The sequence below is a fragment of the Xenia sp. Carnegie-2017 genome, unplaced genomic scaffold, assembly GCF_021976095.1.
Source record: "Xenia sp. Carnegie-2017 unplaced genomic scaffold, XeniaSp_v1 HiC_scaffold_14, whole genome shotgun sequence".
Classification (NCBI taxonomy): Eukaryota; Metazoa; Cnidaria; class Anthozoa; order Malacalcyonacea; family Xeniidae; genus Xenia; species Xenia sp. Carnegie-2017.
Genome location: NW_025813447.1, coordinates 711,268 through 724,963, shown reverse-complemented (window position 1 = coordinate 724,963; position 13,696 = coordinate 711,268). Strand labels below are relative to the sequence as shown.

The 13,696-nt window shown below is 34.4% G+C and overlaps 3 protein-coding genes across 3 annotated transcripts; 2 read left to right on the top strand and 1 right to left on the bottom strand.

Moving 5' to 3' along the window:
• Window positions 1-5: 5 nt before the first annotated feature.
• Window positions 6-2,912, top strand: LOC124434968 (inhibitor of growth protein 3-like). The gene is made up of 11 exons (XM_046984926.1): window positions 6-97; window positions 581-652; window positions 719-819; window positions 887-1,049; window positions 1,126-1,236; window positions 1,318-1,497; window positions 1,565-1,687; window positions 1,789-1,963; window positions 2,026-2,134; window positions 2,232-2,270; window positions 2,450-2,912. The coding sequence occupies exons 1-11, from the start codon at window positions 70-72 to the stop codon at window positions 2,558-2,560; spliced, it is 1,212 nt and encodes a 403-aa protein (XP_046840882.1). The 5' UTR covers window positions 6-69; the 3' UTR covers window positions 2,561-2,912.
• Window positions 2,846-6,004, bottom strand: LOC124434965 (28S rRNA (cytosine-C(5))-methyltransferase-like). Its single transcript, XM_046984923.1, has 11 exons — window positions 5,813-6,004; window positions 5,511-5,569; window positions 5,232-5,424; window positions 5,040-5,158; window positions 4,793-4,912; window positions 4,548-4,663; window positions 4,372-4,480; window positions 3,914-4,030; window positions 3,719-3,841; window positions 3,544-3,652; window positions 2,846-3,457 (listed from the first exon to the last, which is right to left on the bottom strand). Exons 1-11 carry the CDS (start codon window positions 5,985-5,987, stop codon window positions 2,937-2,939), a joined length of 1,761 nt encoding a protein of 586 aa, XP_046840879.1. The 5' UTR covers window positions 5,988-6,004; the 3' UTR covers window positions 2,846-2,936.
• Window positions 6,005-6,033: 29 nt separating this feature from the next.
• LOC124434964 (dynamin-1-like protein) lies at window positions 6,034-13,547 on the top strand. Its single transcript, XM_046984922.1, has 19 exons — window positions 6,034-6,266; window positions 6,562-6,619; window positions 6,706-6,866; window positions 6,961-7,032; window positions 7,124-7,210; window positions 7,452-7,695; window positions 8,259-8,326; window positions 8,469-8,573; window positions 8,701-8,814; window positions 9,277-9,368; window positions 9,463-9,583; window positions 10,997-11,143; window positions 11,257-11,352; window positions 11,423-11,509; window positions 11,838-11,946; window positions 12,044-12,095; window positions 12,177-12,258; window positions 12,932-13,009; window positions 13,102-13,547. Exons 1-19 carry the CDS (start codon window positions 6,165-6,167, stop codon window positions 13,156-13,158), a joined length of 1,932 nt encoding a protein of 643 aa, XP_046840878.1. The 5' UTR covers window positions 6,034-6,164; the 3' UTR covers window positions 13,159-13,547.
• The last annotated feature ends 149 nt before the right edge of the window (window positions 13,548-13,696 follow it).

Genomic DNA, 13,696 nt, shown 5'->3' with positions numbered 1-13,696 from the left:
CGAAATCAATATGGCGGAACATTTGCAATAGAACAAGAAGAAAAAATAGATATTGGCTTTTATTAAATAATGCATTATCTTGAGGATTACCTTGAGTGTAAGTTGATTATGATCGTGAAAAATAAGCGTGTTTACGTGTTTGTTTATTTTGTTTTACCACGTTATGCTTAATTACTGGATATTTTCAACTTTTTCGTTCGTTGTACAGACGCCATTTTGTGCATTGCAAACTTTATTCAATTGCTCTATGCACCTGGATTTTCAGTGGATGTGCACTTATCGAAAATTTACAATCCAAAATTTGTTGAATATTTTTCACAATGACATTTCACTAATCATCCTGATTACTGCAAAAAGAAATGAATTTGGCAAAAAATGTGTTTGATATGATTGTCTAATATATTTCCATTTGACTATTTAATTGTATTAAAATGTTATTTACAATAAGTGTGTGTTTTGTTTGAGTAAGCGTTTTCATATATCAATTTGTATAATACTATGTTGTGTGGACATTGTACCATTTGCTATATATCCCATAATGCAACTGTGTCATGAGATTACTTAAATAAATCCTTGTTAGTGATTGAGCAGTTGCCAATTGATCTGAGAGATAGATTTACTGAAATACGAGAAATGGATTTACAAGTGCAGAGTAAGTTCTATGATTTTATTCATAATGAAAGTCTTCATTGACTTGATTTGAGCTTGATCTTTGCAGATGGGATTGATGATTTGGAAATGAAAGTTCGAGAATTCCTTTCTAATGCGGCAACTGCAACTCAAGAATGGCGAGATGAATACTATAAAATATTAAAACAGGTAGATATTTCCACTAAAATGTTTTAATATCGAAATAAATGTCATTACTCCATATTTATTTCTACAGGAATATACAAAGGCGTTAGATGATGCAGAGGAGAAGGTTTCTATAGCTTCGAGTATTTATGATTTGGTAGATCGACATTTGCGTAAATTGGATCAAGAATTATCAAAGTTCAAGATGGAACTTGAGGCAGATAATGCTGGTATAACAGAAATCCTTGAGCAAAGTAAGAGTAACAGCTTTCCATGCTGCATAATCTCTTCACTTTCCTACATAGAACATCTCTATTTCTTTAAATGTAGGATCATTACAGCTAGATGAAGTATCCACCCCAGAAGTACCGAGCCTTAATACCCTTCAACCTATACAACCCTTGGCTCGTAACATCATTCCACCATCAGCACATTCCCATAGTAAGTTACAAAAGTAGAATTTGTAGCTTTGTCATTAATGTTCTACAGTGATAGACATTAAATGAAATCATTTGATTACAGAACGAAAGGCAACTACAATAGATGTGTTTGCGGAAGATCTGCCAAATGGGGACATTTCTGTCCCTGTGTCAACAGTCAGTCTCCCAGACTATAACTCTTGCTCAGGCTCATTTAACATCTATATGTCATTAGATCAAAAGATGTCATTAGCTGGCCCACAGTCAATGCAGTATAACATCGGTAATATATTGTGCCTTTTGTATGAATGGTTAAATTTGAATACTTATGGATGTATATGTACGAACAGGAACAGTGGGAGCAAGCACAAGTGCTGCACCTTCTCATTCAGATTCTCAATTGTATCCAATGCCCGGAAGAAAAAACAGCAACACAAAAGCTTATGGGCAATCAATAAAATCGGAATATCCCGGTGAGCAAATATTTTGTCAATAATAATGTGAAATTGTGAAGAGTTCTCAAGAAAGGTTGAAATATTCAATAGTAGAGTTAACGTCTTCTTATTCACCATAGGTCTATCTATAAACACATCAATGACGTCGACAACACAAATGGGTGGCCCCTATCCTGGAACACCTGCAGCGTTAAATATCAACTATGGATCCTCACCATCTATGTCACACCTGGAGCTTAACTCTTCTCTAAATCCAAGTCCATCAGGAAATAAACAAAGTGCAAGAAGCAAAAAGTATGCTTTACTGTGTTTAGATATTTTCAAAGCTTCTATCTTATTCCAAAGTGTTATTTTAGGCAAAAGACGCCGATTGTTGATTCTGCACCATTGCAAACAGCGGTTATTTCACAGTCTGTGGACTGGGTTTATGATCCAAATGAACCACGATATTGCCTTTGTAACCAGGTATTTTGATATTTTATCAACCTCATTGGTGTAACTTGATGATGGAGTGGCTTTTGACCGTAATTTTCTCTCATCAACTAAATGATCTTTTATTTAGGTTTCATATGGAGAAATGGTTGGATGTGATAATCCAAATGTATGTCCTAATCTTAATTATCTTTTATTTATATTCATAACTTGGATTTAGTAACCTGCAAATTCTATAAACTTTTTAAATGCCATGACTTTAAATGCCATATCTCATTATTTCATTTTCAGAGCAAATTCTCGGGTTAGTGTTTGCATAACGTGTGTTCTCTGTCTTTTACAATGTAGTGCCCAATCGAATGGTTTCATTATGGTTGTGTCGGAATCACCGATCCACCAAAGGGCAAATGGTTTTGTCCAAAATGTTACCCTCAAACATCGAAAAAGAGACGTCGATGACGTCAGGTGTCGATGACGTCAGGTGTCGATGATGTCAGGTGTCGATGTCAGGTGTCAGTGACGTCAGGTGTTGGTGACGTCAGGTGTTGGTGACGTCAGGTGTTGGTGACGTCAGGTATCGATGACGTCAGGTACTTTTCAGGTTATGTTGTTGTTTCCTTATGAAACTATCATGTGAAAATTGTAAAAATAATAATCACCATGTGACGGTTTGCGGCCCGGTTGAATGAATGACCGTGCAATAGTTGGATTTGTAAATAATGAACGAAAAATTGATGTAAGTATGTATTTGTATATATTAGTAATTGAACGAAAGCTAGAACATCTAAATAAATTGTAGAGGAATTCGCCATGGTGTTTCGTTTTGAAATTTTTATCAACTTTCTTTGTTCATGCTTGCTTCTAATCTTTTTCTTTTCAGCGATCTTTTCAGAATTTTTTCGCGCTGTTTATCGAATTGTTGAGAAGAGCATTTTCTAAGATCAGTTCTAAGGACATACCACCATTTCATATTTCTAACATTCATCGTTCTTGTTACTTTCTTATTAAATAAAATATCCGGATGATTCTCCACTTTCGTTCGTGAATGTTTAAGTTTCCTGTTTTCTTGAAATGAACAATTTGTCTCTGTATTATTGCTCAGATTTAAGCGTTTCCTTTTTGCGGTTTTTGAGTTTGTGTCGTTGGTCTTTTCACTTTTCCTAAGAAAATCTGTTCCGTTTTTAATGACACTAGTCCAATCTTCTTTTCTCGATATACATCCATCTCCATTTAAGTTTATCTTTCTTATTTTTTTATCTGTTTCGTATTCTTTTAACGATTCCTTTAAGACAAACGAGGCCAAGAAAAAACCACTCGTAGAGCCTTCCTGCGGAGAGGCGCGCACACATTTCCATGCTTCAAGAATAAACAGACAGAAAAATAACATTTTAAAACACACTAGCACATACACACACCACAAACTTTACGGTGAATTCACCCACCTTCGGAAAACAAAGTTCGTCCTCTGTGAGGCCATTCGGGCAAAGCAAATTCCAACTGAAACTTTTCTTGAAACGTTCTCAAAACCTTTGCAACCACTTCCTCATTTTCCTAATAAAAACATAAATAAAACGTTGTTATCATCGTCTCCTAATTGAAAGAGGACAACAGTTTTACCGCGTCATGCAAAGAGCAAGTGGAATAAACCACTCTCTTCACATTTGGAAAAGACAGAGCGTGACTTAAAGCTTTCAACTGAAAATACGCAAGCGACGAAACTCTCCTTCTTTCTTTTTCATCCTACATAAGCGAGATGTACGTAGGAGATGATTTTATTGTATTGCTGTTCAGAATGATGTAAAGGAAATTTACCATTTCAGTTTGATAACAAGATGCATAATCCAATCTGTGGATCATCCCTGAGCCAGAACATGAAGGATCCACAAGAATATAATGAACGTTTGTGTACATAGGATTGGTAGGATTGATCTGAAGAACGATGTTATAGTATTAAAGTAAATGGTTTGAGCACGGGAGCATCCTTACATGTTTGTAAATGTAGATCGTCCAGGTTGGTATAGTCCTGAGAAGGACTGTTTTTGTTGTTGTTGACTGACGTTTCGACAACCTTAGCGGTAGTCATCTTCACAGTCAAAATTTGACTCATCTTCATTTTGACTCTGAAGATGACTACCGCTAAGGTTGTCGAAATATCAGTCAACAACAACAAAAACAGTCTTTCTCAGGACTATACCAACCTGGACGATCTACATTTACAAACATCTTATAGCGTTGTTATATCGTACAGTAATTGGCAATTTTCAACCCACCTTCAAGAAGTCTTCATGCTTTATCACTGCAATGGATACACCAGAACGCGACAGCAATCTTTTCATCGTTGAAATTCTCTTTTGAGAAATGTCAAAAGCAAAGATTTTTCTAAAAGCAAGAACAGACGTAAGCTCTTCGTAGATGTACTGCTATGATCAACACGAAATATACTGACCCTTTGTTGCCCATGATAGCAGCCAGATGACTAGTCTTGTTCCCAGGAGCAGAACACGCGTCGATCACGTGACTACCAGGTGAAGGATTGAGGACGAACGCTGAAAAACAGCTTGCCTAGAGAATGAAAGAACATAAAAATCTGAGATAAAGATAGAGGAGAGTGTATTTGATGATTTGCTCGAGGTGTCAGAGGAAAATAAAAGATTTTCTTTTTTTTTCAAAAGATTCATTTGTCCAACTTACTTTATCTTGAAAGACAATCTTGCCATCTTTGTAAAGGGAATTATCGTGAAGATCTGTCGTCGGTGGGAAGACAAGAACATTGGGAATGTGTTCATCCATTGTGAACGAATTTGAAGTCATCTAAAATGTCAATGACATCGTCATAAAACTATTATCTTAACTCCGCAAGTTTCTTTAAGATTATCAAAGTCAAAGTCCCTCCTACATTTAACACAACCCTTCCCTCACGTTAATAACAGAACAATACCTTGCTTAAATCAAATCTTTTAATGTTCATCTTAAATCCTTCTTGAGAAAAGTAAGACGTCACTTCATCCACGCACGTTTTCAATGTATTAACGCGAACATACCGTGGAATGTGTATACCTAAACAACAAATAGTCAATGTTAATCCTTATGTATCCCCTATGAACCATATCAATGACAAATTCAGCCTCACCTTGATTTTCCTGAATATTGCTGGGTAAAAGATCTTTGTTGTGTACTACTTGAGATTTTATTTTCATTCTTGCTAAGGCAGCATTTAAACTGGTTTTATTTCTAGTCATGACAAGTTTAAAATGACCTCCAACTCGAAGACCATGGCCAAATAGGAAGTCATAAACAAGAACGAGTGCCATTGGATAGTTCAACTATGAATCATGACGTAAAGATAAAGTTGGTCGGACAACGTTGAAAATGTTTATGTCATTTTTTTGACACTTTTTGTGTATTTTACCTTTTTCTCTAGGTGTAGTAGTCTGGATGATTCCAACAGTTGATCTGTTACTGATTTGTCTACGGTTAAAACAAAGTTTCAATGTTTTGCCTAATGATATTCTCACTGTTGGTGAACTGCGCTTATCTATAAGGTTTGAATGATTATTAGGCTTTGGAACTTATTTAAATTAAATTTTTCTGATCATGGCACTCAATTTAGTATCATGATGTTCATGTCAATTTGCTAATTCAATTTCATAGACAACATGCTGCTTCTTACAGCAAGTAATCAACGCTAAATAAAATCGATTCATTTCTTACATTTTATTGATTCGCAAACTAATGCGTATAGTTTCTTTTTGTTTTTTATCTTGCTGTTCTCAAGCACTAAGCTCTTCGGTGCTCCTTTTTTTTTTAAAACATTTTCTACAATCCGCGATGCTTGCAAATAAACATCTGCCATGTTGAATTGAACAAGATGGCGGCATGCTTCCATTCCTGGTAAATCACAGTTCATTTTCTTGTAGATGATGAAAACGATCTGCTGACCATAGGGGATATGAACTCGCACCTTCGGGATGCTAGGGGATATGAGAGGATAAAATTGAAAGTGACTTTGTTTTGAAATAGTTCAATTCTTAGTCCTTTTTAATTCCGTAATATTTCAAAGAAAATGGAACAGTTGATACCAGTTATAAATAAACTTCAAGATGTGTTTAATACTGTTGGCACTGAAGCCATTCAGTTACCGCAAATTGTTGTCGTTGGAACGCAGGTAAAACATTTCCTTTCGCAATCATTTGTTTATATTTAATGACAGAAGGTTTTGCCTTCGGAATTTCTCTTTGAATTTTGTTCTGCTTAATCACATACCTTCAACATAGCCTCCAAAAAAGGCCACTTTTATGTCTTTTCGATTTGGCGTTTCATTAGAGTTTTATTGGTGAAATTCGACTGTTAGTAAATAAGAATTGCCCAAAGTCCAGAAGATTCTTCCTTTTCGACTTAATAATCATAATGTAGACTCATGAAACATTTTTTCAACATTTTATGATCATATAAACTTATAGAGTAGCGGAAAAAGTTCTGTTTTAGAAGGAATTGTTGGAAGGGATTTTCTCCCCAGAGGTGAAAATTTCATTCTTTTTTGGTTGTGAATAAAATTATGACAATATAAGACAAATATGCAATTTTGAATCTCATTGTTTTTGTAGGACCTGGTATTGTCACAAGACGTCCACTAATCTTGCAACTTGTGCATTCATCATCAAAATGGCGAAGGATTAAGAAAAACGAAAGTGAAGGCAGTGACGATGAATCTGTGGAAATAGATGACTCGGAAGAATGGGGAAAGTTTCATCATATTAAAGATAAGGTTAAATTGAATACTACAAATTTTTAAATTGTCACTGATAAGTTAATTTTATGGCAGTTTTGCCGAATGTTGTATTGCGCATTCTTTCATTTAGAAATTTGCAGATTTTTATGAAATCCGAGATGAGATTGAAAGGGAGACTGAGAGATTAACGGGTCATAATAAAGTCAGTTTGTTCACAATTTTTTTTCATCTTTTTGGAGCTTCTTTCAATCATATTTTAGCATACTTCTCAGTCAAAATTTTTCTTCCTTCAGGGCATATCACAAGAACCAATTATTCTAACGATTTATTCACCCAAAGTTGTCAATTTAACTCTTGTCGATCTTCCTGGTATCACAAAGGTAGGTACCTACGTAAAAGCTCATTCAGCCTTGTCTTTAAAATCATGGCTATAACTAGTGAAGAAAATTCAAGTATATAACCAAAAACTCCATAAACCTGAAGTTTTCATTTTTGGTGGTGATGTGTTAAATCATGTGAACAGAAATGAAATTTACTATGAAACAGAAAAACAGATTAAAGTTGCAATAAAAAACATATTGTTCATTCTATAATTTACTGGATTCTTTGCTATTTTTTAAGGTTCCAGTTGGTGATCAGCCACCAGACATTGAAAATCAAATGAGAGACCTTGTCTTGAAATATATTAAAAATCCTAACAGTATAATTCTTGCTGTAACACCAGCGAACACTGACATGGCAACTTCTGAATCAATAAAAATTGCAAAGGAAGTTGATCCTGCTGGCAACAGAACCATTGCAGTGTGCCCAAAACTTGATCTGATGGATCCTGGCACTGATGCTTTGGATGTATTGTATGGAAGAGGTACATTTTGGGATGATGTGGAGATGTATAGGAATATATTAAGGGGATTAGTGGGTAACATGAATAAATCTAGAATGAATGACTAAATCTACCTTATAGAATATGATTAAATGAAGTTAAATGAAGATATGATACATGATAAGATATGAAACATTCTTATAGAATATGATTATCCATTGTTGATTATAGATTACATGTTTTGTAAATATTAATATATAATGCATTATTTATGTCATTGCTTTGTTTCAGTGTGCGAATTAGTTCAGAAAAAACGATGTGCAGATTTTTAGACAAAAGTGTTTCTTTAGAGGCATAATCAAATCGATATTACGTTAATTATTATATAGCGCTAATTGTTAAATTAATATTTTTAAACGTGAACAAATTCATATGATTTACGACAGTGTTTTTCGTTAAAACCGCTGATTTTTGCACATCGTTTGAAAAAGTGATGTGCATTTGTTTTCATTTTAGCTAAAACGATGTGCAAATTGCACATTGCACACCGTTAATTCGCACACTGCTTTGTTTACTGTATTATTGTTTTTTATATTTATTTTTAGTGATTCCAGTGAAATTAGGAATCATAGGTGTTGTTAACCGAAGTCAACTAGATATCAATAACAGAAAGGTGATTTACCTTTAATTCTTAAAAATATATCAAACTTTATTACTTGTTTTAACTGGGGGCTACTTTCAATGAAAGCCCAGTGGTTTATGCTGTTCTTATGACTTAGGAAATTTCTCATTACTATTTTCAATGATAATTTCAGACTATTGCAGAAGCATTATCAGATGAACGAGAGTTCTTTCAGCAACATTATCCAGCATTAGCAGCAAAGAATGGGACCCTTTATCTTTCAAGATCTTTGAATAAGGTTTTCAAGAATTTTTTGCTTATGGCCAAATTTCACGATCCGCTCTCCGAATCAACTGCTTGCATTTTGATAAATCACCATGCACAATCTTTTCAGCTCATACATTTTTGTGTATTGTCCGTTTCAGCTTTTGATGAATCATATCAGAAATTGCCTTCCTAGTCTAAAGTCACGTGTCAATGTGATGATTTCACAACATCAGCAACTACTTGCATCTTATGGTAAACCTGTTGTTGATAAGGTTTGTACTTTAAACATAAACACACCCTTGTAGAAATGTAGAATTACCATGTTATATAATAAAGAGTCTCTTCACCCCCCCCCCCTCGCTGTATGAATGGTGACGTGAGAAATCTGTTCTCCAGATTTAAATGAAATATGCGTAAATTACGATGTGTGAATATTTTCAACTCTCAAGGAGGTTGCAACTTGCAGAGCCATGGCGAACAGTATTATTGAAACTGGTGTCGTCAGCTTCATGACAGTTGGTGATTTGTGTTAAATTTTTAGCACAAAGAAAAACAGCAAAGATTGATTTATTTTTTTTTGCTACTTCTTTTTACGGAGAAAATGTTAAAAAGCCTTAATATTTCTTAAATCCTTCTGTCAAACTGAAACCTGAAATTCTTCTAAATCTTGAAGGTTGTTTAAGCGCTACGAAACTTTTGACCGCTTGGTAATTGACATTTTATATTATCTTTAGGGGCCAACATTACTTCAGTTGGTAACAAAGTTTGCTTCAACCTATTGTGCAATTATTGAAGGAACAGCCAAAGATATCGAAATATCAGAAATGTACGTGGCTTTTTAAGTATATTTTATTGTGTTTTATATCCATCTGACCTTTCTTTAATCATCTGAACGCTTTATTTATTGTTTTTGATTCTAGATGTGGTGGCGCAAGGATTTCTTATATATTTCACGACACCTTTGGCAAAAAACTGCAAAATATGGACGCTCTTGGTGACTTGTCAACGACAGATATTCTTACAGCTATACAAAACGCAACGGTAGGAATTTACATGAACTTATGGTATTTCTTGTGGAAAGATTTCTATTTGTGAAAATATGTGGAGGATCTTGTTTTATTCCTAAACTATGATTTTTACGGACATAGCTCGATTCTTACACAGCATGTTAGATTTTCACACAGCATCATGGATTTTACACAGCATGTTAGATTTTCACACAGCATCATGGATTTTACATAGCTTGTTAGATTTTCACACAGCATCATGGATTTTACACAGCTTGTTAGATTTTCACACAGCATCATAGATTTTACACAGCATGTTAGATTTTCACACAGCATCATGGATTTTACACAGCATGTTAGATTTTCACACAGCATCATGGATTTTACACAGCTTGTTAGATTTTCACACAGCATCATGGATTTTACACAGCTTGTTAGATTTTCACACAGCATCATGGATTTTACACAGCTTGTTAGATTTTCACACAGCATCATGGATTTTACACAGCTTGTTAGATTTTCACACAGCATCATGGATTTTACACAGCTTGTTAGATTTTCACACAGCATCATGGATTTTACACAGCTTGTTAGATTTTCACACAGCATCATGGATTTTACACAGCTTGTTAGATTTTCACACAGCATCATGGATTTTACACAGCTTGTTAGATTTTCACACAGCATCATGGATTTTACACAGCTTGTTAGATTTTCACACAGCATCATGGATTTTACACAGCTTGTTAGATTTTCACACAGCATCATGGATTTTACACAGCTTGTTAGATTTTCACACAGCATCATGGATTTTACACAGCTTGTTAGATTTTCACACAGCATCATGGATTTTACACAGCTTGTTAGATTTTCACACAGCATCATGGATTTTACACAGCTTGTTAGATTTTCACACAGCATCATAGATTTTACACAGCTTGTTAGATTTTCACACAGCATCATGGATTTTACACAGCTTGTTAGATTTTCACACAGCATCATGGATTTTACACAGCATGTTAGATTTTCACACAGCATCATGGATTTTACACAGCTTGTTAGATTTTCACACAGCATCATAGATTTTACACAGCATTTTAGATTTTCACACAGCATCATAGATTTTACAAAGCATGTTAGATTTTCACACAGCATCATGGATTTTACACAGCATGTTAGATTTTCACACAGCATCATAGATTTTACACAGCTTGTTAGATTTTCACACAGCGTCATAGATTTTACACAGCATGTTAGATTTTCCCACAGCATGTTAAATTTTTACATAAAATTTTCGATTTTCATACTGACATCCATTGTTTACAGATTAAGCGAAGAATTTGGTTTTTGCTTCCTCAAATAAACTTATTTTCTGTGATAAATGAATAGTCTTCAACGTTCTGTATCTTTCTATGAAAATAAACCATTTTTTATTGTTTGAGCATAGGGTCCCCGTCCGGCTCTTTTTGTGCCAGAAATATCCTTTGAACTACTCGTAAAACGACAAATTCGTCGACTTGAGGATCCTGGTCTGAGATGTGTTGATCTTGTTCATGAAGAAATGTTACGCATTATTCAACATTCTTTTACACAAGTGGGTTTTGTAAATTTACTATAATACGAGTATTTTAACAAGTGGGTTGTATAAATTGACCACAACACGAGTACTTAAACAAAAAAATTATTGAAATGTTTTATTATCTTCAGATTGTAGAAATGAAGAGATTTCCCGCTTTACGTAATCGTATTGTTGAAGTTGTTTCGGACATGCTTTTTAAAAGACTTAACCCAACCAATGATATGGTGAGTACACCAACTGTTTATCATAATAATGCTCCCTTTTATCCATATTGATATATCTGTTCTTGTCAAGGTGGAGAATCTTGTGAAGATAGAACTTGCTTACATCAACACGAACCATCCAGATTTCTGGGCTGGTACATCGGCAAGCTCGATGCTGGTAATAAGAAGACATCTTTTATCTTCATGACTTTTCATGTTACTGCTGTACTTACATCTACTAAACAAAAAACACTTTTCATGTCATTGTACCTACATAGTACTTACACATCCCGGTTTGTTCCCCTTTATCCCTAAAGTATCTGTTCAGAAAACGAACATAAAATTATATGTCGTCAGAAAAGTTTTTAGGAATAACTCTGTGAACATCATTGTGATGATGATGATGAATATCAATGAACAATAAGGAGTTACACTGGTTATTGATGATCGTTTGGTTGATAAATAACATTATATTATTCATGCTGACCTCTGCCATATTTTAAAAGGAGCAGAAGTCAGATGCCGAGGGAAGTAAAACGGCATCGAAAACAAATCAAAATGCGACGTCAAAGATAGATATGTCTGCAAGACAACAAAAGGAATCGGATTTAGTTCGTAAGTGATCGTCATTTATCCCTAAACTGGCTTATTTTCGTTTTATTTTATGTATTTTTGAGTCAGTTTTTTAAGATATTTTTTTCTATGATTTAAGAGCAACTCATTACGTCCTATTTTGACATCGTCCGAAAAAATATTCAAGACAGGTTTGTTTCGTGTGCATTTCTCTCGACTTTTATACTCGTCGTGTTTACATCGTAATTTTTGTCGCGTCCTATTTTTTCCAGCATACCCAAAGCTGTGATGTGTTTTCTGGTCAATAACGTTAAGGAAAGAATTCAAAGCGAACTGGTAGAAAAACTCTATAAAGTAAGACTTGAAAATTGTCGTATATTTGTAGTGTATTGTTTATCTTTTGTCTTTAATGACGTAGGTTAGGACTGGCCTATATATGGGCCATTGTGCCTTATGGCACCTCCTGGCAAATCAAAATATACTCCTTTCAGGAGTGAAAATATTAGAAAACAGTCAATGAAGCTTAAGGCAGGTTAACTGGCAATAAACAAACAAAGTTTACATGCAACAAAGGGCTAAAGGAATGTGTTTGCAATTTGAACCAGCTTCATAGTCATCGGAAATGGAGCAACTTCTCTTTTGTAAAACCTCCCAAAAATTTTTTTACCTAGTTAACAACGGCTCTGAAATCTAAACTTGTTCTGACGATATAAAACTCTTAAAGTTTTATACTGCATTATGCAGTAAAATCTTTATCTATAATGCGATGTGTAATAGTCCAAATTTAGTGAGGATAGTCCCCGGACGCCCTAATCTAATAGTTGAAATTACATGTTTGTAAAACAGTCCTTCTTAGGACTATACCAACCTGGACGATCTACATTTTTTAACGATACTCCCGGGTTCAAACCAATTACTTTAGTTGAAATTACATTGCCCCTAAATTGGAGCCGGTCTGATTTCAAATGTGGAATGATTGTTGTAAAAAACTTTTATTTAGTTCTTATAAAAATGACTTTTCTCATAGACCGAGCAATTTAACGAGCTTCTTGAAGAGTCTGACGATATACACAGAAGGCGGAACGATGCAACTGAAATGCTCAAAGTATGTATAAACCATTTTTCATTGATTTTCTGAATCTATTTTATTTCATTTTCCCAATCACATTTATCCATCATTGCCTGTATTGTTTTTAGGCGCTACAAAAGGCTGGACAAATCATTGGCGAAATCAGAGATTCACAGCTTTGGTAGTAAGAGCAATTTAGGTTAAAATAAACGATTGTATAGTTAAGAAACCTTTTCGAAACGCGATATTTATTTAATTTTCAGAAATAATGAAGGAATTGATAATTTTTCCTTGTGTGAGTAGACTCGTTGTGACAGTTTATTTTTAACAAGTAAGACAATATGCATGACGGGGATAATTAAAACTAGTTAATTTTACCGCCTGTAAATTTAATATTTCCGCACGAAACGTAAAAACAAATCTGTTAACCGTTTTTTCCACTTGTTGTGGTCACATTGGCAAAAAGCAGTTTGGGAAATGCTAACAGAGATGACTGGGAAAAGACATAAATTCAGTAATAAAATTTAATAATTACAGATTCAAGAAATACATAAATAAAAGGAAAGGTAAAGAAGAAGGCATAATCCATACATCTTTGTTGTAAATAATGCACATAACTAGCGTACGAGTTGCGGAAAAAGGGCTATCAAACTTCTTTTCAAAAGAAAGGACAAAAAGGCATTTTTCATCACAAAAAGGGCACTTTTTCCTTCGAAATTTGTT

Coding starts and splice junctions, on each gene's coding strand:
- LOC124434964 (XM_046984922.1), top strand. CDS start 6,165: ATGGAACAGTTGATACCAGTTATAAATAAACTTCAAGATGTGTTTAAT. Junction 8,327..8,468: donor TAGATATCAATAACAGAAAG/GTGATTTACCTT, acceptor TGATAATTTCAG/ACTATTGCAGAAGCATTATC. Junction 8,574..8,700: donor TTTCAAGATCTTTGAATAAG/GTTTTCAAGAAT, acceptor TGTCCGTTTCAG/CTTTTGATGAATCATATCAG.
- LOC124434968 (XM_046984926.1), top strand. CDS start 70: ATGCATTATCTTGAGGATTACCTTGAGT. Junction 653..718: donor AATGGATTTACAAGTGCAGA/GTAAGTTCTATG, acceptor TGATCTTTGCAG/ATGGGATTGATGATTTGGAA. Junction 1,964..2,025: donor CAAAGTGCAAGAAGCAAAAA/GTATGCTTTACT, acceptor GTGTTATTTTAG/GCAAAAGACGCCGATTGTTG.
- LOC124434965 (XM_046984923.1), bottom strand. CDS start 5,987: ATGGAAGCATGCCGCCATCTTGTTCAATTCAACATGGCAGATGTTTAT. Junction 4,664..4,792: donor AGATTGTCTTTCAAGATAAA/GTAAGTTGGACA, acceptor TTCATTCTCTAG/GCAAGCTGTTTTTCAGCGTT. Junction 3,653..3,718: donor CTTGCTCTTTGCATGACGCG/GTAAAACTGTTG, acceptor TGTTTTTATTAG/GAAAATGAGGAAGTGGTTGC.